Raw genomic sequence first — 22,215 nt, forward strand, 5'->3', positions numbered from 1 at the left:
CGCGGGCCCGCGAACCCGGCGCGGAGCGAGAGGCGCGCGCGGGCCGTGGGGGCTGGGCCGAGGCGGAGCGCGAGGCGGCGGCGGCGGCGGCGGCGGCGGGAGGCGCCGCGGGACCAGGCAGCGGCCCCCGCCCCCCGAAGCCCGTCCCCGCGCGGGGCTGGAGAGCTCAGGGCGGGGAAGCCGCGGGGCCGCGCCACGTCCCTCGCCCACCCCGGAGCGGGTTTTGCAGGCGGCTCCAGGCTGGGGGCTTTTGTGTCTGCGACTCGGGAGCGGCGAGAGAACAGACCTCCTCTTCAGAGGGCGCTGTGAGTGCGCCGTTAGGGCCGGCCCGCCCGCCTCCCGCCTCCCCTGTCAGCGTCTCCTGAGGCGGCGGCGGCGAAGAAGAAGGAGTGGGAGGCGGCGGCCGCCGCGGCGCACTCGTCCTCAGCACATGCCGGCCCCGGGCGGGGGGCCGCCCCCAGGCCGCGCTCCGGGCCGCCGCCGCTGAGCCCGGCCAGCCCCCGCACGCTGCCCCGCCGCCCCGAGGCCTCGTCCTCCTCCCAAACTTTGCAAAGTCGACCCGCGTCCCCGCCGCCCTCGGCCGCGCCTCGGCTCCGAGGCTCGCCTCGCAGCCGCAGCGGCCCCGCGAGGAGGAGGAGCCGCCGCCGCAGCATCAAAGAGACCGAATTCCCGCGGCCTGGGGGGGAGTCATGCTTTGCGGTCTGTAATGTCAGCAGAACAGGAGAAAGATCCCATTTCGCTGAAGAGAGTTCGAGGTAACCGAGAAGGGCGCCGGATTGGGGGGACCGGGGTGAGTGGGGTGCGCGGGGCACCGTGCCCGGCCGCCGGGAGGCCACGGGGCTCTCTCCGGGCCTAACTCCGCGCAGCCCGCGTCCCGCCCGCGCCCCGGGGCCGAGGCTGCGGTCTGAGGCGCGCGGCCCGGAGCCCGCTGGCCCCTAGACAACCGCGCGGAGCCCTCGCCTCCCGACTTTGTGTGAGGAGGCAGTTGGAGCCGCACTCCGCATCCCTTCGTACGCCCCTCCTCTCCCACCTCATCCCATTCCCAACACCCAGCACAATAGGCAGCTCAGAGGGTGGAAAGAGACACCCCCTGGCAGAGACATCGAACGATGCCCACCCCCCAAAAAGTAAGTTGGACTGCATTAGAGTTGGCGCTCTTGGAGGAGGCCGACGGGGCTTTCACGTCTCTCCCAGCCCCCTTCACACATACTAAAAGGCAACATTATCAATTCATTTGCCTTACGTTTAAGAGGAGAAACGATACAAGTTCAGAAGGCATTTTCTTTATTGTTTTATGGATAAAAATCAAATCATGTGAAATCAGTTTTATACATGATTGGTTTTCTTCCAACTTGCAAACTAGTTAGGAATTTTACGGCCGCCTTACTAAGAAAAATCAGAGGGAACGATGTACCAAACAAAAGATACTGCTTATAAGTTCCAAACGCCAAGTGCCATCTGGAAATTTGGAGATACCCTCCAGCTCTTATTTCCAGGTCCTAACAGGGTTAAGACTGAAAGTCCCAAAGTTCAAGTAATACTGTTTGTTCATTAAGCAAATACTTATTGAACAGTTACTATGTTCTTGGCACTGAGATACAGTAGTGAACAAAGCAGATAGACGATCTTCAACCAGAAGGAGTTCACACTTGTGGAATAAACAAATGATAAAAGGTATAGAATGTCAAATGGTAAGTGTCATAGTAAAAAACAAAACAGGGAAAGGGGGTAGGAAATATGTATGGGGTGGGGAAGTAAGGATTATATATAAGGTGATTATGAAAGGGCTCACCTGGAATATGATGTTTGAGCAAAGACCTAAAGGAAATGATAGCACAGAGCCATATGGATTCATGTGGGAAGAGCAGTCTCCACAAAAGGAACAGCAAATGCAAAGCCCCTGGATCTGGAATATGCCTAATGTGTTCAAGCATCAGCAAAGAAGCTATTGTAACTGAATAGTTTTGCAAAAGAGAATAACATGACTGAATTGTGTTTGGGGAGCACCGTGGCAGTGGAACCTAGTGGCTAAGATCTTGGGCCCTAGAGTTTGAGTTCTAGGTTTGCCACTTAATAGCTGGGTAAACTTGAGTATGTTACTTAAGCACATATTACTTAACCTCTCTGAGCATCAGTTCCTCAATTGTAAACCTAGAATGATAACATCTAATTCTTAGGGTTACTAAGAGGATTAAGCAAGTTGATCCATTTAAACCACTTGGCAAAGTACTTTATAAGTACTCAGTAGGTGGCAGTTATTTATCACTAGCAGTAGCAATGTGGAAATGGATTAAATATGCTCTGTAGACCAAGAGCATCATAATCACCTGTGATGCTTAGTAAAATATAGATTCATGGATCCACAGAATCAGGATTTCTGGGAGATTTCTCTGCACCTTTAACAAGATCCCCAAGTGTTCCATATATACACTAAAGTTTGAGAACTGCTACGGATAGACCTGGATTGTGAAGGTGTGTGGACCAGAAGCAGCTGGATTTGTAGTCTTCCAAACTTGTCCTGATGTTTTAACATTAGATTCAGAATTACTATTTAGTGACATAATATCTTCCTCTATTTTCCACCAGTTCTTAACACCGTCAAACCCTCAGCTCTTGATTATAACACAAATGCATGAGGACAGGTACTGTGTCTTGACTGTCTTTTTACTTGCCCATAGTAAAAATCAAATAAATGAATGAGCGAATACATGAATTAATTCATTCATATCTTTATGCTGCTTTCTGATTGTTGATAGCCCCTCATATTACTTTTACTTGTCCTTTTCCCTTAGAATGTCACCTGTCATTCTTACTCTAACCAACATTCCTATTCTCCAGTATTTGTAGAACTTTTAGGCATTGATCTGATGGAAGTATTCATTCATTCATTCAACAAATATTTATTGAGCAGTCACAGTGCCAGGTAGTGGGAATAAGACATGACACCTGTCTTCAAGAAATTGTTAGCCTAAGGACCAGCCCGTGGCTCACTTGGGAGAGTGTGGTGCTGATAACACCAAGGCCACAGATTCGGATCCCTATATAGGGATGGCCGGTTACCTCACTTGGGAGAGCGTGGTGCTGACAACACCAAGTCAAGGGTTAAGATCCCCTTACCGGTCATCTTTAAAAAAAAAGAAAAGAAAAGAAATTGTTAGTCTAGTACAGGACACATGCAAATTTAATAGTTATAAACAGCATGATAAGGGCTGTGATTATTTACAGGAAATAAAAAAACATGAATTATCTTTAAAGGAATCAAGGAAGGTCTGGAGAAGAGTTTTAAGAATCAGTGGGTATTCTTCTGTGTTAAGTGATGTAAAAAGAGTAGCAGGGAGGATAAAGGGTGAGAAGAGGATCTAGGAGTTCCTGATGATCTTGAGAAGGCAGTTTTGGGAAGAAACCACATTTTAAAGCGCTGAAGATTAATGTGGTAAAGATTTTTTTTTTTTTTGTCTTTTTCGTGACCGGTACTCAGCCAGTGACTGCACCGGCCATTCCTATATAGGATCCGAACCTGCGGCGGGAGCGTCGCTGCGCTCCCAGCACCGCACTCTCCCGAGTGCGCCATGGGCTTGGCCCAAATGTGGTAAAGATTAAGTGGAGAAGATATGGTGTAAAAGAAGCTTGGTGATAGAAAGGCATAGCAAATAGCTTGAAAAGAGAGTCAGGAAAGTTTCTATAGGTGTCTTTTTTTTTTTTTTTCCTCCACTGAAAAGAGACTTAAACATATTTGTAGATTTACAGAAGAACCATATCTAGAAAGAGAGAGGAAAAACTGAAAAGGCAACAGAAAGAGAGGACAATTCATTAATCAATAAAGCATCTAATATATGTTTTGAAATATCTAAAATGTGCTAGGCACTCACTGTTCCAGTAGCTGGGGATGGGATAGACAAGTCTCCTATTCTTATAAATCAGGTCTCTGCAGATGAGGAAAGGGGATTAGCATCAAAGAGAGATAGAAGAAAGGCATTCATTTCAGATAGAATGCTTTTAATGAGAGTTAGAAATGACATAGGAGAGACGAGGATGTATTTTAGAATGGGATAACACAGAAGTACTTAAAGTACTTAAAGCCTGAAAAGTACTTAAAGTAGACTTTACTAGAAAACATAGACTGTTCAGATGAGATGAGTATATAGAGGATTTGGCTTAAGGTTGGAGAGGGAGCATAATTTATGTAGTCACAGAACAGGGGGAAGAGCAGGTGAGAGAAAGTCTGAAGGAAGAGGTTTTTTGGTTTTTAAATTGGTTCATGTAGAGGCTAGGCAGGTTATCAGGAAAATGAGTTTGGCTTTAGACACACTGAATAAATATACCCCTGAGATATTCCAATGTACACAATGGATATACATGGCTTGGAACTGAGGCAAGTGGTCCAAGCCAGAAATAAGAGATCTGGAAGTCATCAGTAAACAGGTGAATACTAATTAATGCCTTGGGAGTAGATGAGCTTACCCGAGAGAGTGAAAAGTAAGAAGAGAAAAGCATTGAGAACAGCAACTTTGAAAACACTAATATTTGGGAGACAGGAGGGAATAAGAGACCCTGAAAAGGAGAATGTGAAGGAGTAGCTGGAGAGGTAGGAGAAAAACCATGAGAGAATTATGTCACAGGTATGTGGAAGGAAGAGTGAACTTATGAGGGTGAGATAAATTTTTGTTTTTAATGTGTTGAAGAAAAGGTATATGTCTGTGAGATGTCCGGTATGTTCTTTCTCCCCTGTCTTGGTGAACATGACCATCATTTATCCAATGGCCCAAACTCATTCCTGACTCCCACACAACATATCTGTCTCCTTTATGTTTTGAACCTGTCACCTCACCTTCTTGACCTTTCCACAGCCACTTCTATAGTTTAGGTTTTGCTTATCTCTTTGATTATTACAATAGCCCCCTCACTGGTTTCCTGCCTTCCTCTTTTGTCCCTCGTAATCCATTTCCACATTGCCACTGCTAGTGATAAATAACTACCATCTACTGAGTACATACCAGGTACTTTTGCTAAGTGGTTTAATGGATCATCTTGCTTTATCTTCTTAATAACCCTGTGAATTAGATGTTATCATTCTAGGTTTACAGTTGAAGAATTGATGCTCAGAGAGGTTAAGTGATATGTGCTTAAGTAACACATTCAAATATACCCAAGTAGCAAACCTAGAACTCAAACTCTAGGGCCCAGATCTTAGCACCATGTTCCACTGCCATAGTGCTCCCAAAACACAATTCAGTCATGTTATTCTCTTTTGTAACACTATTCAGTGGTTCTCCATTACCATTAGAATAAAAACCCAACCTTTCCATATTGGCCCTCTTTGACTTGGCCCAGGCCTACTACTTAGTCCTTCATTCTTCACATTCCATGAAATGCTCTCCCTTTTCTCCTATGCTCCAGTCCTGAAATAGTTCCTCTCTAGATGTTGTCATGGTCTCTTTTGCCTTTAAAACTTTCTTTAGACATTCAGTTCCTTCTGCTAGGCATGCCCTCTTTTTTCCTCCACCTTTGGTAAGATACTTATCCTCACAACTTTTGCTTAGTTGAAACCTCCCAGGATGTCTTCCTTGAATTCCTTCCTCAGTCAAGATTACATGGGAGTTCTTTACATTCCCTCAACATCCTGTGCTCATCTCTATCATTGTATTTATCACATTAAAGAGTTTCAAGAAAAAAATATTATTTCTTATAGGTTATGACATGCTTACAGGGAAGAATTATTACTTTTATTACTTCTGTACTTCCAGAAACTTCACAAATGTTTCTGCAATCTAATTTGATGAATATTAACAAAGAGGTTTCAGTAACTTCAGGTAATCAGTCTTCCTGGTTTGCTTTTCCCAGGAGTGTAGAGAAGTTACCTCTTGAGAAGATTATACAATTTTATCTTCTAACATTCTTTTTCCAGGCAACCCAGGAGGTCTAAGTTATCTTTACAATCGAGGTTACCCTTAAAGTATGGTCAAGAATGATTCCAGGTCTCCTTTCCTATTTCTAGTCTCTATAGATATGCTAATTGCAATAATGAGAAACAGTACAGCATTGTGACTCTGAGCCTGACAGCCAAAGTTCTTATCCCAGTTCTGCTATTTATTAGCTGTGTGGGCAAGTTACTTAACCTCTCTGTGTGTCTGTTTCCTCAGCTGTAACATGAGAATAATGATAATTATCTCATGTAGTTTGAAGGATTAAATGAGTTAATATATATAAATCATTTAGAACATTGTCTGGTATGTTGTAAATTATCTGTTTGCTATTGAAGCCAGAAATAGATGGTCTAAAATACACATTCTGGTTAAATAATGTGATCAACATTCACTTTTAGGTATATTTAATCAATCAGTCAATAAGTATAAATGACCTACAGCAGATTCTTTCTTATTTCGATTTGGGTTGGGCCTGAAAAGAACAGAAATGAAGGTTTTCTCCCCCTGGGAAGAAAATAATGAGCAAAGAAAAATATTTTAAAAGCAGAAACCTCTCAGGTTTCACAATTTTGCTGAAAACGACAAATAGACAAATTACTATTGAATACTTGTGAATATCTACAACTTTGTTCTGCATGATTTGTGAAGTTTTTCGTCTAAAAAATTTGGTCAACTTTATTAATAAAAGTTCATTATCAAAGGTATTATTGAACAGTCAGCTTCACACATGAATACCATTCACCCACCTAATCTTTACTATCCTAATTTTTATCTTTGTAAGGAATCTTAAACTCCATGGACCTCAGTAATACAAAAATCATTACTGTGGGGAGAACAGCTAGCACAGGAGCCACAAGTGTTTGAAACCTTAAATCACTGATGTTGAGGGGATTCTGAATTTAATATTTATTACCTGCCCAGAATGATCTAAGTTCTGGGCATCACATAGTGGACACTTTCTACCTTGCATTTTAGAAGGAGCTAATGGTACTTTCACTTCAGTCGCATAAGGCCATTTTACCAAATGCTTGCTGAAATTTGTATAATACTATATTCACATAATAATTTATAATAGTTTCATTCCACAGTAGGGACCAATATTATGAAAGTATGTGTTTCAGAAGAAGATAAAGCTGTTAGCTAAGATGTTTATGCCCATAGTAAATGATAAGAATAAACTGACATTAAATCTCAGATTTCTGTGCTAAAATGAAAAACTGATATTTGAATGTCCACTGAGAGTGTTGACGTTGATGGAAATTAGATATTTGGATAAGATTCAAAATACTATAGAAACTAAAGTGAAGTGAGCTTATGGTATAGTTTAGTCTAAAGGAAAGCAAAATAAGGACTAGTATTTGAGTGCCCACTGGGTGCAAGGTAGTGTGTTAGGCACTTTACATGGTTTCTATCATTTAATCAACATAAAATACATAGTTAAACCAAACACTTGGAATAATGATGAAGTGAGTCTGTTTAAAGAGAAATATTGATTATAAAATATTTCTAAAATAATGCAGTCACATTACTTATGAAAACAGTCAATGTCTTAGCTTGGGCTAATATAACAAAATATCATAGACCAAGTGGCTTAAACTATAGATATTTATTTCTCACCATTCTGGTGCCTGGGAAATCTAGGATTGTACCAGCAAATTCATTTCCTGTTGAGGACCTGCTTCCTGGCTTATAGACTGCCTCCTTCTCATTGTGTGCTCACCAGGCCTTTCCTTGGTGCATGTGTGGAGAGAGCGAGCGAGCTCTTTCTTCCTCTTCTTATAAAGCCACTAATCCCATCATGAGGGCTCAACCCTTATGACCTAATCTAAACCTAATTACTTCCCAAAGGCCCCACCTCTAAATACTATCACATTGGGGTTAAAGCTTCAACATGTGAATTCTGAGGAGACACAAGCATTCAGCCCATATATAGTCAATGTGATAAACCAAATCATTAGTGTAAATAAAGTGAGGTTAAAAGATGAATATTTAAAATACGTAAAAGGCCTAAAGTAAATATTCCGCACTTTACAAAAATAAAAAGTACTTACAAATAGAAAAAAGTTATAAATTGAATTTAAATGAAAGAAATCCTGAATTTGTAGAACTTTTGGATGGGAAAAAATTGCTTCATTTAATGGGTCAGACTCATAATACCATGAGAGATACAACTTCAACTTCTAGCTCAGGATAAAGGTGTTAAAGGGTAAGAAGAGAGGTAAGAGTATTATTTTGCTTAATTGAGATTGATTGGCATGTAGGGTGATACTATTGATAAAATTCCTTTGCTTTCTTAAGGTGAGAGAGGCTTCTTGTTCCATTCTTTACATCACCCTTTCCCACTTCTCTTTTCCTTGTACATTCAGAGGGCACTCAGCAGGTAGGAGTGAAGAGATGAAATGAAGAAATTCAAGTATTAACAAATAAAAGGATCAGAGTGACCAGTGTTAACAATAAGCTTTGGCAGTCCCTTTTTCTTCGTTCTGTGCCCCAAATTCTCAACTTCTGGCTGAATAGGCATGGTTTCCCTTGCGGAATTAGCAGCAAACAGGTATGTTGAAGGCAGAGAGAAGATTTGGGACCAGAAGTTAGTAAGTAACCTAAATAACTGCACTGAAACTACCACTTTCCTCTCCTTTGGATTCTGACCTTTCACTTCATTTTTAGAGAATGAAAATCATCAAATTCTTGGTAGTTCGTACTCTAGTTAGCCCTGATGACCATGAATTTGATCTAACAGTGCTGATTACATCATGTAGAAAAACCATCAGTATTACAGGTAGCAGGAGGAAGGACATAGGTAAAGCCAAGAGTCAGAGCCAATGAAAGTGTTATATAGTTAACTCTTTAGATGAACAATAAGTGGGGCAACAGAGACCAGTGGGAACTTAAAGATTTGTTTTATGGAAGGAGATTCTAGACTCAAATAAAAATACCATAAGACTGAATGTTCAAAAAAGTATTTTTGGTGGTTTTGCTCACAGATTGCTTGAAAATAATGAGTTTATTTAAATAATTCCCAATGTCAGAGTTTTGCCTTATAGTAAGGCATTAGTCCGTTTCATTGCTTATAACACAATACCTGGAACTGAGTGATTGATAAAAAAAATGAAATTTATTGCTTACAGTTTCAGATACTAGGAAGTCCAAAGTCCAGGGAATACATCTGATGAGGGTCTTGGTGGTGGTGACAGTGAGTCAGGGTATCACATTGTGAAATGGCAGAGCAAGGAGAGTGAGACAGCAAGACAGACTCTCCTCTCTCCTCTTTTTAAGCCCTCAGAACCATGCCCCTGACCACCATTCTTAATCCATTCACTATGGCATGGTCCTACAATCTAATCACATTTTCAAGGCTCTACCTTTCAGTTACCATAGTAGGACTTCCCACCCTTCTAACAGTCACAGTGGGGGCCAAATTTCTAATACATAAAACTTGGGGGATACAATTCAAGCTTCAGTGAGTTTTGGGGGGACATAATTCAATCTACTACGAGTAATTACAAGCAATTATTTGATTTTTGGAAAGTGAGCAGAGATGGTAGATACCATTAAAAGTGCATTTCGTCCATTTTTAAATTACAGTATTTGATTGTAAAATTACAGTTATTCATTATTCTTGAGAATGCTGTGAATAGTAATTTAGATATCTTGGATTAGAGATTGGAGACTAATGTATTAATAATTGTTTTTAAGAATTACCTTTTTTTCTCTTTTTCTTTTCTTTTCTTTTTCTTTTTTTTTTGCTGGCTGGTGCAGAGATCAAACCCAGGACCTTGATGTTGTCAGTACTACATCATAACCAACTGAGCTAACCGGCCAGCTCTAGAATTACCTTTTTCTATTTATACTTCTGTTAAAATGAAATACCCATGAGAGATATTAGGAAAGACAGAACTTTTGAGTTTGGCATCTAGTTTATTTATATAACCACTTTATTATTTGATTTCTAAGACCATTGCTAATTCTTTTTCCGTATCAGATTCATGAGAATCTCTAGGTATTCAGATTTCAGAACAACACATTGTCTGTTCAGTATGTCCGTATATGCTGTTATGGAAAACTGCATACAAATTATTAATCTGTAGTCATCAGTTCAGTTTATATGGGTTACTGAATAGTGTAAGTTAGTATAATAAGCTTTGTCAAATCTTAACCATCAGATTTGAATAAATGACCTTGAGAAGTGGACCAGATCTCACTGTCAGTTCTTTATGTACCATCTACTCAAGTGGGATTGCCTCATCAAATTAGAATTAAAGACGGGAGTTCTTTTAGTTTGAAACAGAAATTTCCATTTTTGCCTTTTGTGGTCCACCAAAGAAGACTGAGTAAATGAGAAAAAATCACCTCTGTGCTAATCTTCCCCTTCCCTGTCCATCTGATAAATCCTATCTTCTTCCAACCAACTTCAAATGTCACTGTTTAGAGTCCTCATAATGGATATAATCATTTCTTCATTTAAAGTCCCTTGGATTTTTTATTTGTGACTCTTGGTGCAATGATCATCATTTCCTAATTGCTCACTATATTATCTATCCCATTTAAACTATAAATTCCTTGAAAGGAAGATTGGTATCTCTTCATCTTTACTTCCTAGTGCAGTGATGTGAGCACAGTAAATGCTTAAAAAATATATCTAATGTGGATTATCCAAGGGAGCACAGCTAGTGACAACTGAAACCAGATCTGTATCTGTATTTCTTCCACTAGATATCATTAATTATCAGCATATAAAGCTTTTCCATGGATTGAGGAATTTGCACTATATTTTTCTCTAAAATGCTGATTCTTACTGTAATCTGTTAGATCTTTAATCCATTTTGAGTTAATTTTTGTGAGTGGTGTTAAGATAGAACTCCAATTTCATACTTTTGCATGTGGTATCCTGTTTTCCCAGCACCATTTGTTGAAGAGACTATTCTTTCCCCATAATGTATTCTTGATGCCCTTGTCAAACAATAGTTGACCATATATGTGTGGGTTTCTTTCTGGGCTCTCAATTCTGTTTCATTGGTCTATGTGTCTGTTTTTATGCCAGTATGATACTGTTTTTATACTATAGCTTTATAATATAGTTTGATATCAGGAAATGTGATGCCTCCAGCTTTGTTCTTTTTTCTCATGATTGCTTTAGCTGTTCAGGGTCTTTTGTGCTTCCACATGAATTTCTGAATTGCTTTTTTTCTGTGAAAAATGCCATTGGAATTTTGATGGAGATTGCATTGAATCTACAGATAAAAGCTTTTTTAAAACCCCATTGAGGGACACAGTGGAAGACTTATAATATATGGAAAGGTATTTTTTGTTCTGGCGAGTTATCTAGAACAAAATAACATTTCTTTTTACCTGACTTATTATCCCAAAATACTCATAAATTCCAGGTGGAGATATACAAAGATATACAACTGTAACATGAAAATGAAGCTAATGAAGCTATGGAAACAGCATGTTGTTTCCTCAAAATATTAAAAATAGAATTACCATATGACCCATCAATTTCACTTCTGTGTATATATCCAAAAGAATTGAAAGTAGAGTCATGAAGAGGTATTTGTACACCCATGTTCACAGTAGCAGCATTTACAATAGCCTAAAAGTGGAAGCAACCCAAGTGTCCATCAACAGATAAATGGATAAACAAAATGTATCATATGTGTACAGTATATGTATTAGTCTGTTTGTGTTGCTTATAACAGAATACACAGAACTGGGTGATTTATAAAGAAAATGAAATTTATTGCTTACAGTTTCTGAGGCTGGGAAATCCAAAATCCATCTGATGGTAGCAACAGTGATCCAGGGCTTTCACATTGCAAGATGGTGGAAGCAGAGAGAGCAGAGAGAGAGAAAGACAGACTCTCCCCTTCTTTTAAAGCCCTCAGAACCACACCCCGGACCACCATTTTTAATCCATTCACTACTGCATGGTCTTATAATCCAATCACCTCTTCAAGGCTCCACCTTTCAATTACCATAATAGGATTTCCCACCCTCTTAACAGTCACAATGGGGGCTAAGATTCTAATACATAAGGTTGGGGGACACAAACTTCAGGGAGTTTGGGGGGGACATAATTCAATCCACTACAGTATATGTAGGAATATTATTCAGCCTTAAAAAGGAAAGAAATTCTGATACATGCTATGACATGGGTGAACCTTGAGGATCTTATACTAAGTGAAATAAACTAGTCACAAAAAGATGCACACTTTATGATTTCACTATATAAGGTATCTACAGCAGTTATATTGATAAAAACTGAAAGTAGATGGTTGCCAGGGGCTGAAGGGTGAGGGGAAAATGAGAAGTTATTGCTTAATGGGTACATGTATAGAATTGTAGTTTTGCAAGATGAAGAAGTTCTAGAGATTGGTTGCACAGTAATCTGAATAAACTTATTACTACTGTACACTTAAAAATGGTTAAGATGGTAAATCTTTTTTAAGTTAATGCTACTGAACTGTACACTTAAGTATAGTTAAGGTGGTGTATTTTATATGTGTTTTACTACAATTAAAAATTAAAATTAAGGAGTCCTAAAAATTTTAGGAGAAAACATGACAGAATTATTTCTTATGCTCTCAAAATTGTTATTTTATGTTCTTCTAAGCATAAGACAAAGCTGAGAATCCAAAAAAATAAAATATCAATGCATTTTATTACATAAAAATTTTTTTTTTTAAATTCTGGGTAACGTAATAGGAGAAAGTGGGTATGGGGTATATGGGAATTCTCTGTATTAGCTTCACAACATTTCTTTAAAATCTAAAATTATTTTAAAATTTAAAAATATTAAAAATTGTATAAGAAGTCAAAAGATACAGTTTAAATAGGTTGAGCTTTTTTAGTATATAAAGAGTTTCTACAAATCACTAAGAAAAATATCAAACAGTAGAAAAATGGCAAAGGACATACTTAGAAAATTCAGATAGTTTTTAAACATACATCGTAAGAGAAATGAAAGTTTAAAATTTAACCTAATATCGCCATTTTGCATCCTCTAATGAATCAGTGGATCTAGGTTTTGGTTATCAGTGGCTGTTGTGGTAGGCAGAATTCTAAGATGATCACCAAGTGTACATACCCTATGTAATCCTCAGGACTGTGAATTTGATGGATTTTAATCCCTCGATTAGGTTATGTCATAAGGTACAGTTTACCTTAAGATAGGGAGATTATCTGAGAAGACCTGACCTAATCACATGAGTCCTCTGGGAGCAGAGAGTTCTCTACAGCTCAGTTGAAGAAGAGGAACTCTCAGAGACGTGAAGCGCAAGAATTTGATACACCATTGCTGGCTTGAAATTGGAGAGAGCCACCGAGTCAAGGAATGTGAGCAGCCTCCTGGAGCTAAGAGCTGACAGCCAGCAAGGAAAGTAGGATCTTAGTCTACAACCACAAGTAACTGAATTTGGCCACAAGCAATGAGCTTGGAAGCAGATTTCCCCCCAGAGCCTCCAGACAGGAATTCAACTTACCTTGATTTTGGCTTGATATCCTGAGCAGAGAACCCAGCCCAACTTCTGATTTCTGAATGATATGCTGAGAGATAATAAGTGATTGTTTTTATATTTATATTTATTTTTATTTGAGATAAAATTCACATAATGTAAAATTCACGATTTTAACCATGTTAGAGTGTACCATTAAGTGCAGTGTTGTGCAACCATCGCTACTTTAATTCAAGAATGTTTTCCACTGCCTTAAAAAGAAACCTTGTACCTCCCAATGTCCCCTCATCCCCAGTGGCCTGGCAACCACTAATATATTTTCTGTCTCTATACATTTTCCTATTGTAGACATCCATATAAATGGAATTATACAATATGTGGCTTTTTGTGTCTGGCTTCTTTCACTTAGCATAACATTTTCAAGTTTCATCCATGTTGCAGCAGTATCAGTTTTTGGGTTTTTTGTTTTGTTTTATTTTTGTTTTATAAAGATGACTGGTAAGGGGATCTTAACCCTTGGCTTGGTGTTGTTAGCACCACGCTCAGCCAGTGAGTGAACTGGCCATCCCTATATAGGATCCGGACCCATGGCCTTGGTGTTAGCACCACACTCTCCCGAGTGAGCCACGGACCAGCCCTAATATCAGTATTTCATTCCTTTTTATGGCTGAATAATATTCTATTGTATGGATATTTTGTTTATCCATTCACTAGTTGATGGACATTTGGGTTGTTTCCACTTTTTTGTCTATTATGAATAATATTGCTATAAATGTTTTTGTGCAAGTTTTTATGCAAACAAGTTTTCAGTTCTCATGAGTGTACTCCTAGGAGAGGATTTGCTAGGTTATATGGTAACTTCATGTTTAACTTTTTGAGGAACTGACAAACTTTTTTCCATAGTGGCTATACCATTTTACATTTCTACCTGCAAAATATAAAGGTTCCAATTTCTCCACATCTTTGCCAACATTCGTTATCTATATTTTTGATTACATCCCAGTGGCTTTGAAGTGGTATCTCATTGTGGTTTTAATTTGTATTTCCATAATGACTATAGATGTTGAGCGTCTTCTTGTGTACTTATTGGCCATTTGTATATTTTCTTTGGAAAAATGTCTGTTCAAATCCTTTAGCCATTTTTTTTTTTTTTTTTTTTTTTTTTGTCTTTTTCGTGACCGGCACTCAGCCAGTGAGTGCACCTGCCATTCCTATATAGGATCTGAACCGCGGCGGGAGCGTCGCCGCGCTCCCAGGGCCGCCGCACTCTCCTGAGTGCGCCACGGGCTCGGCCCTTTAGCCATTTTTTAGTTAGGTTAGTTGTCTGGTTTTTTTGAGTTGTAAGAAAGCTTTATTTATTCTGGATACTAGACACTTACCAGGTATATGACTGACAAATATTTTCTCCCATTCCATGTGTTGCCTTTTCATTTTCTTGATAGTGTTCTTTGATGCACCAAAAGTTTTTAATTTTGATGAAATACAATTTATCTATTTTTTTCTTTTGATGCTTTTGGTGTCATAATTAAGAAACTATTGCCTAATACGAGGTCACAAAGATTCACACCTTTGTTTCCTTCTAAGTGTTACAGTTTTAGCTCTTTGTTCACTAAGCCCTAGATGTGGAAGTTGCTTCCTGTGGTTACTTCTCCAAGTTACCTCACTTTTTGCTTTTTCAGTTATCAACACCTATTTAACCAGTTTCTTATATAAAATTATATTATAAAATTGCATCAAGTTATGAGTATGGTTCATGTTTTTTTACCTAGAATGTTTGATATATCTGGATTTTGCTGGTTTGTATCCCATTGGCATTTTTTAACATATTACTTATTTCCTATAAATTGGTAGTTGGATCTAAACTAGAGGCTTGATCAGATTCAGATTTCTGTTTTTTTACAAGACTGTTTCACAGGTGATGATCTGTTCTTCCATCAGGAGGCACATGATTTTTGTTTGTGTTTTTTTAGCAGTTGTATTAGTTTTCTACTGTTGTGTAACAAATTACCACACACTTGGTTACTTAAAACAATGCCATTGAATAGAAATAGAGTGAACACTTTCTAACTCATTCTATTAGGCCAGTATTACCTTGATACCAAAGTCAAATGAAGGTATAAGGAAAAAACAAAACAAAAAACTACAGACCTACATTTCTTATACAGATACAAAAATTCTCAACAAAATACTAGCACACTGAATTCAGTAGCATATTAAAAGGAGAACACATTATGACCAAGTTGAGTTTTTCACAGAAATGCAAGGTTGATTCAATGTATGAAAATCAATCCATTTAATATGCCAGATTATTATTATTTTTTTAATATGCCATATTAATAGAATGAAGGGGGGAAACATGATTATCTCAATAGATGCAGAAAAACATTTGGCAAAATCCAATACTTTTTTATGATAAAAAACACTCAACAAATTATGAGGATAGGGGAACTTCCTCCTTCTGATAACGGACATCTATGAAAAAACCCACAGCTAACATCATACTTGGGTATAAAAGATTGAAAGCTTTTAACATAAGGAACAAGATAAGGATGTCTGGTATTCAACATTGTACTGGAAGTTCTAGCTAGAACAATTAGGCAAGAAAAAGAAGTAAAAGGCATCCAGATTGGAAAGAAAGAAGTAAAATTATTTCTGTTTGCAGATGACATGATCTTATACATAGAAGACACTAAAGAATCCTACAAAAACCAACAAAAGCTATTAGAGCTAATCAATGATTTCTGCAAAGTTACAGGATACAAGGTTAATATACATTTCTATACACTAGCAATGAATAATATCCCCTAGCCTTTCTGTATCCCTGTAGAGCTCCTGTTGCAAGAGTCTGGCAAAAGAGAAATCTAATTGGCCAAGCTCCATTCCAGCATCACTAAGAGTGGGTTTAGAGGTGAGAGACTGTACCTTAATCATTGAAACAATAATCAACTGATTCTTCTAATTAATACATTGTAAGAAAGAAAGTGGAGTGATGGAGAGGAACATATCAATTGAAAGACATATCAACCTATTGTAATGTATGGACCTTATTTGGATTCCAATGTAAACACACCATAACAAATTTTGTGAGATATTTGGGTTGGGTATTAATTGATATTAAGGGATTACTGTTAATTTTTGTTGAGGTGAAAATGGCATTATAGTTGTGGGTTTTTGGTTTTTTTTAAGTTCTTAGCTTTTCAAGATAAATTCTGAAATATTTATAGATAAAATGATACGATGTCTGGAATTTGCTTCAAAATAGTACTAGAGGAGAAGTGGAAGCAGTGCTGCAGTGACAAAATTGACCATGTATTGATGGTTATTAGGACTGGGTGATGGGCATATGGGGTTAATTTTACTCTTCTGTCTACTTTTGTATATGTTCAGAATTCTCCATAATAAAAATTGCTTGATCATATACTGTTGAGAAAACAGTACAGACGCTCCTAAACTTATGATGGGGTTACATCCTGATAAACTCATCATAAGTTGAAAATACATTTAATACTCCTAACCTACCTTAAACGTGCTCAGAAACTTAAATTAGCTTACAGTTGGGCAAAATCATCTGGCAACACAGTACACTGTAGAGCATCAGTTGTTTATCTCATGATCTTGTGGCTGACTGGGAGCTGCAGCTCACTGCCACTGCCTGTCACTGCGAGAGAGTATCCTACTGCGTAGCCCAGCAAAAGATCAAAATTCAAAATTGAAGTGTGGTTTCTACTGAATGGGTATTACTTCTGCACTGTCATAAAGTTGAAAAATTGTTAAGTTGAACCATCATAAGTGAGGACTGTCTGTACTTGTAAACATTGTTGCATTCTAACAGTATCTTTAAGAATTAAAAGGCACGATACCTTTGATGCCATAATTCCGGTTCTAAGAATGACTTGTACGTGTATGTAAAGACATGTGTACATGGATTTTCATTGCGGTAACAGCAAAGGTTTGGAAACAACCTAAATATCGATTAGTAGGGAGGGGACTAGTTTAATGAATTATGGCATAACCATACTATGGAATAGTACTCAGTTATTAGAGAATAAAGCAGTTCTATATATAGTGACATGGGATGGTCTCCAAGTAAAACAAGGTGCAGACCAGTATTGATAGTATGCCATCATTTGTGTACCCCCCCAAAAGATATTATACTTGAATATATCTAGATTATGTTTGGAAAGATGGGCCATAAACTTGTAATAGCAGTGGGCTTAGAGACAGGGAACCAGATGACTGAAAGTTTGAGAGAGTGAGAAGAAGACTTTGTTTTTCACTGAAAGAATAATAAACATGGGGCCAAGCCCATGGCGCACTCGGGAGAGTGTGGCGCTGGGAGCGCAGTGACGCTCCCGCCGCGGGTTCGGATCCTATATAGGAATGGTTGGTGCACTCACTGGCTGAGTGCCGGTCACGAAAAAGACAAAAAAAAAAAAAAAAAAGAATAATAAATATGGGAGCAAAGATGAATGATTGTTTCTGGCTAAAACTACGGGAATGGCTTTTTGAAGAACAAAGGAAATAAAAGCTTAATTTTGCCTTTAACTAACAAAAATAGAAAGCATATTAACAGGTAAATATAATAGATATTGCTATGAGAGATATAAAATTATTTCATGTACAAGTGGAAACACTGATTTTTTTTTTTTTAGGTGGTGATAGTGGACTGGATGGGTTAGGAGGACCAGGTGTACAACTAGGAAGCCCAGATAAGAAAAAACGCAAGGCAAATACACAGGTAAATTGACATTTTTCTTTAATAACACTGTTTTGTTGCTGGTATGATCAGGCCAATGAGTAAATTTAAGTTTGGTCATAAGTTTTGTTTACTATCCTCATTTACAGCCTAATTTATTTTTTTAGTCTGCAACCAGGGATGTATTGTTGGACTGTAGGCCTGAAGTAGATATTGCAAGAAGAAAGTGTGGGCAGACAAATTAAAATGCTAATGAAAGGTTTTTAAAAGGCATAAATGAGAAAGAAAGAAAGATACAACCACAATAATATGTTGAATTTTCAAAAGGAGAGAACAGAACTGAGGTTACCAGAGGTGGGAAAGGGGGAGGGGTGGGAGGGTAAGGGAGGAATTGGTAAAGGGCCACAAAAAATGATTACATTGTATAAGTTTGAATATACTGGTTATCCTAATATCAGCATCACATATTGCACACAGGTATTGATATTCAACTCTGTACCCCACAGATATGTACAATGAACTATGTTCCAATTAAAAAAAAAAAAGGTGTGAATGTCTGTAGTTCTATTAAAAAATTTAAAAATACATGGAAACAATTTTAATCTGATGTAATTACTATTACAGTAATTCAGTATTATGTGCATATCAAGAAGCAGTCATGATGGAGACATTCTTTGTTATAACTTGTGGTTGTAATAAGCTGTTACACATATAGGCTTTAGTGGTTTTATTCTCTATAAATTTGAAGCACTCTTTTTATGATAAAGTCTACTGATAAGTATGATGTGTATACAGATTACTTTTTTTCTCCATTTTGGCCACCTCTGTTAAACTTGCAATATGACTAAAATTGGCAGTTTATTTTTCCAGTCTGAGGCATAGAGCTTAACATTTTGGGAATACTTTAATAGCATCTCCATAAAGTTAAGCTAGGAGAGAAAACTTAGATTGTGTTTATTTTTATTTAATTTTATGACTATTTGAGGGTATAAAAGGTATTTTTGGTTAGAATGCTTTAGTATCTTAAGTGAAAGATTCTAGAATTATAGGTAAGCATATTGGATGAAAATTATAATGATGAAGCTTCTTTTGAAAGTTAAATACTTTTGGGGTTTGAAGTAACAATGGATTTAAGCTCAGAAAAGCATATATTATTTTCTTTCTTAAATTAAAAAAACCCTACGTATTCTTATCATTAAGTATAATTAAATATAAACATTAATTGGAATTGAAAAATCAAGTGAAGAAATTAAATTTTCATAATACTACAAGAGAAATTTGACTAAAATCAGATTCATAGGTGTGAAGATAACAGGACAATTTTAATGACTTTTTTGTTCAGAAACATGTATTTTACTTTACATTCTCATTTCAGGGACCTTCTTTTCCTCCACTGTCTGAGTATGCTCCACCACCGAATCCAAACTCTGACCATCTAGTGGCTGCTAATCCATTTGATGACAACTATAATACTATTTCCTATAAACCACTACCTTCATCAAATCCATATCTTGGCCCTGGTTATCCTGGCTTTGGAGGCTATAGCACATTCAGAATGCCACCTCACGTTCCCCCAAGAATGTCTTCCCCATACTGTGGTCCTTACTCACTCAGGAATCAGCCACACCCATTCCCTCAGAATCCTCTGGGCATGGGTTTTAATCGACCTCATGCTTTTAACTTTGGGCCACATGATAATTCAAGTTTTGGAAATCCATCTTATAATAATGCACTAAGTCAAAATGTTAACATGCCTAGTCAACATTTTAGACAAAATCCTGCTGAAAACTTCAGTCAAATTCCTCCACAGAATACTAGCCAAGTATCTAACTCCGATTTGGCATCTAATTTTGTCCCTGGAAATAATTCAAATTTTACTTCTCCATTAGAATCTAATCATTCCTTTATACCTCCCCCAAATACTTTTGGCCAAGCAAAAGCACCACCCCCAAAACAAGACTTTAATCAAGGAGCAACCAAAAACATTAATCAAAATTCCTCTGCTCATCCACCTCACTTAAATATGGATGACACAGTGAATCAGAGTAATATTGAATTAAAAAATATTAATCGAAACAATGCAGTAAATCAAGAGAACAGCCGTTCCAGTAGCACTGAAGCTACAAACAACAGCCATGCAAATGGAACACAGAATAAACCGCGACAACCTAGAGGTGCAGCAGAGGCATGTACCACTGAAAAAAGCAATAAATCCTCTCTCCACCCAAGCCGTCATGGCCATTCATCTTCTGACCCAGTATATCCTTGTGGTATTTGTACGAATGAAGTGAATGATGACCAGGATGCCATCTTATGTGAAGCCTCTTGTCAGAAATGGTTTCATCGAATCTGTACTGGAATGACTGAAACAGCTTATGGCCTCCTCACGGCAGAAGCATCAGCAGTGTGGGGCTGTGATACCTGTATGGCTGACAAGGATGTCCAGCTGATGCGCACTAGAGAAACTTTTGGTCCTCCTGCAGTGGGCAGTGATGCTTAATCACAAGCATTAACTAAAGAGGGCTTTTTTCCCCTGTGTATTACAGAGATTTGGTGACACAGGATTTTAATATCTTACATTATTTTTTTAAATGCATACACAAAAACTTTATTTACCTTTTAGTTTTTATTAATATTCCACATCATTACTAGTGCAAATTTTGTATTGTCTTTGTTTGCTACCTTAAATGAGAATAATGTATATGGGGGTGCTTTAGAAACATTTATAAATAAATGTTAATGGTTATTTATCATAAACATTAAAGCCTCTTGAAGCTTCAAAATAATATATAACAATTGTAGGGAAGTTTTAACTTTTAAAAGTTAGAATCATTGAAAAATGTATATTTCAGTGTTGAACTTCATACCACATTAAACATTTAGTTCAAAGACTTTTTCAAGGATCCATTTAACATGTTTTTAGAATGTCATATATATAGCTAAAACGGGGAAGCATAAATTTTAATGGATTTTTTTTTTTTAAGATTCCTCCACTACTAGGATCTTTGAAATTAGTGAATTCATATTTTCAAGTCAGTCTTTCCAGGGTATCTGTTTGTACAGATAATAGACAGATTTTAGCTATTGTAGATTCTCAGTATTTGTTGATTAACTTGTGGATTGTACCACATGAATTGCTAATAGTAGATCAGTTGAAAATTAACTGCAATTAATAAAGTTGGCATAAAGTTTGTTTCCAGTTCTATTTAGAATTATGATAGTATTATGCTCTTAATTTTCTTGATTATTGAAGTTTTTTTATTGTTTATTGTTTTCCAGAGAAATAAATAATATAGTATCCTCAGAAGAATTGTGAATATTGTTGTTTTTTTTTTTAACGTGATTTTAAACTAGGACGTATTGAAAATGAGAAAGGTAGAAACATCAATTTGGCCTTATAAAGCTCAGCTAGCAAAAGAATTACACGGTGGTTTGAAAAATCTTGCTTTGGGGATCTGAATTTCAAAAATGAGCCTCAGGGGAGATCAAAATTCATTTTAAACAAAGATCAATTAAGAACCAAGGTGAAAGCTAACTCACAAACAACAATTTGAGGCCTTGCAGTAGGCTTAAGAGTTTCTGCTGTGACTGACGAAAGTATAAAAATGGACCTGAGAGTAGCTTCTAGAGAGATGATCAGGAATGGAGACCATTGGAGGTATGCTCATTAGGACTTAAAACAGCAGAAACCCATTTTGGAACAGTTCATAACCTGTGACCAAAAAATAAAAGGATACTATATGACAATTGATAATTTATACAATGGTTGGATGTTGGTGAAGCTCCCTCATGTGCCATCATTATCATTGAGACCAAAAAAGTTCTGAAGACTGGTGATCTATGAAAGGGATGATTAATTACTACTATTTAAAACAATGACAGCAGCACCATATTATCAAGAAACTTAAATTATGGATGAAAAATCTTATTTAAAAACATCCTTCGGTTAATGAACATGAACCCACACTTTTATGTGACAGGATTCAACCTCACATGTCACAAGCCACTAAAGCAAAATTAACTGACTTGGGCTATGAAATTTTGTCACATCCATTGTAGTCACTGAATCTTTATCCAATGGACTACCATCTTTTTCATCATTTGGAGCTTTTTCTAAAAAACAACACATTCCCCAATTGAG

General features: G+C 37.6%; 1 protein-coding gene across 1 annotated transcript; it reads left to right on the forward strand.

Moving 5' to 3' along the window:
• The first annotated feature begins 475 nt into the window (after positions 1-475).
• On the forward strand, positions 476-21,252 carry PYGO1 (pygopus family PHD finger 1). Its single transcript, XM_063091428.1, has 3 exons — positions 476-755; positions 18,031-18,116; positions 19,450-21,252. Exons 1-3 carry the CDS (start codon positions 707-709, stop codon positions 20,572-20,574), a joined length of 1,260 nt encoding a protein of 419 aa, XP_062947498.1. The 5' UTR covers positions 476-706; the 3' UTR covers positions 20,575-21,252.
• The last annotated feature ends 963 nt before the right edge of the window (positions 21,253-22,215 follow it).

Source organism: Cynocephalus volans, chromosome 3 (assembly GCF_027409185.1).
Source record: "Cynocephalus volans isolate mCynVol1 chromosome 3, mCynVol1.pri, whole genome shotgun sequence".
Classification (NCBI taxonomy): Eukaryota; Metazoa; Chordata; class Mammalia; order Dermoptera; family Cynocephalidae; genus Cynocephalus; species Cynocephalus volans.

What these genes read in the sequence shown, in the direction of transcription:
- PYGO1 (XM_063091428.1), top strand. Translation starts at nt 707, where the DNA reads ATGTCAGCAGAACAGGAGAAAGATCCCATTTCGCTGAAGAGAGTTCGA. An exon ending in TTCGCTGAAGAGAGTTCGAG is followed by an intron (nt 756 to 18,030) that starts GTAACCGAGAAG and finishes TTTTTTTTTTAG; the next exon opens with GTGGTGATAGTGGACTGGAT. An exon ending in AACGCAAGGCAAATACACAG is followed by an intron (nt 18,117 to 19,449) that starts GTAAATTGACAT and finishes TTCTCATTTCAG; the next exon opens with GGACCTTCTTTTCCTCCACT.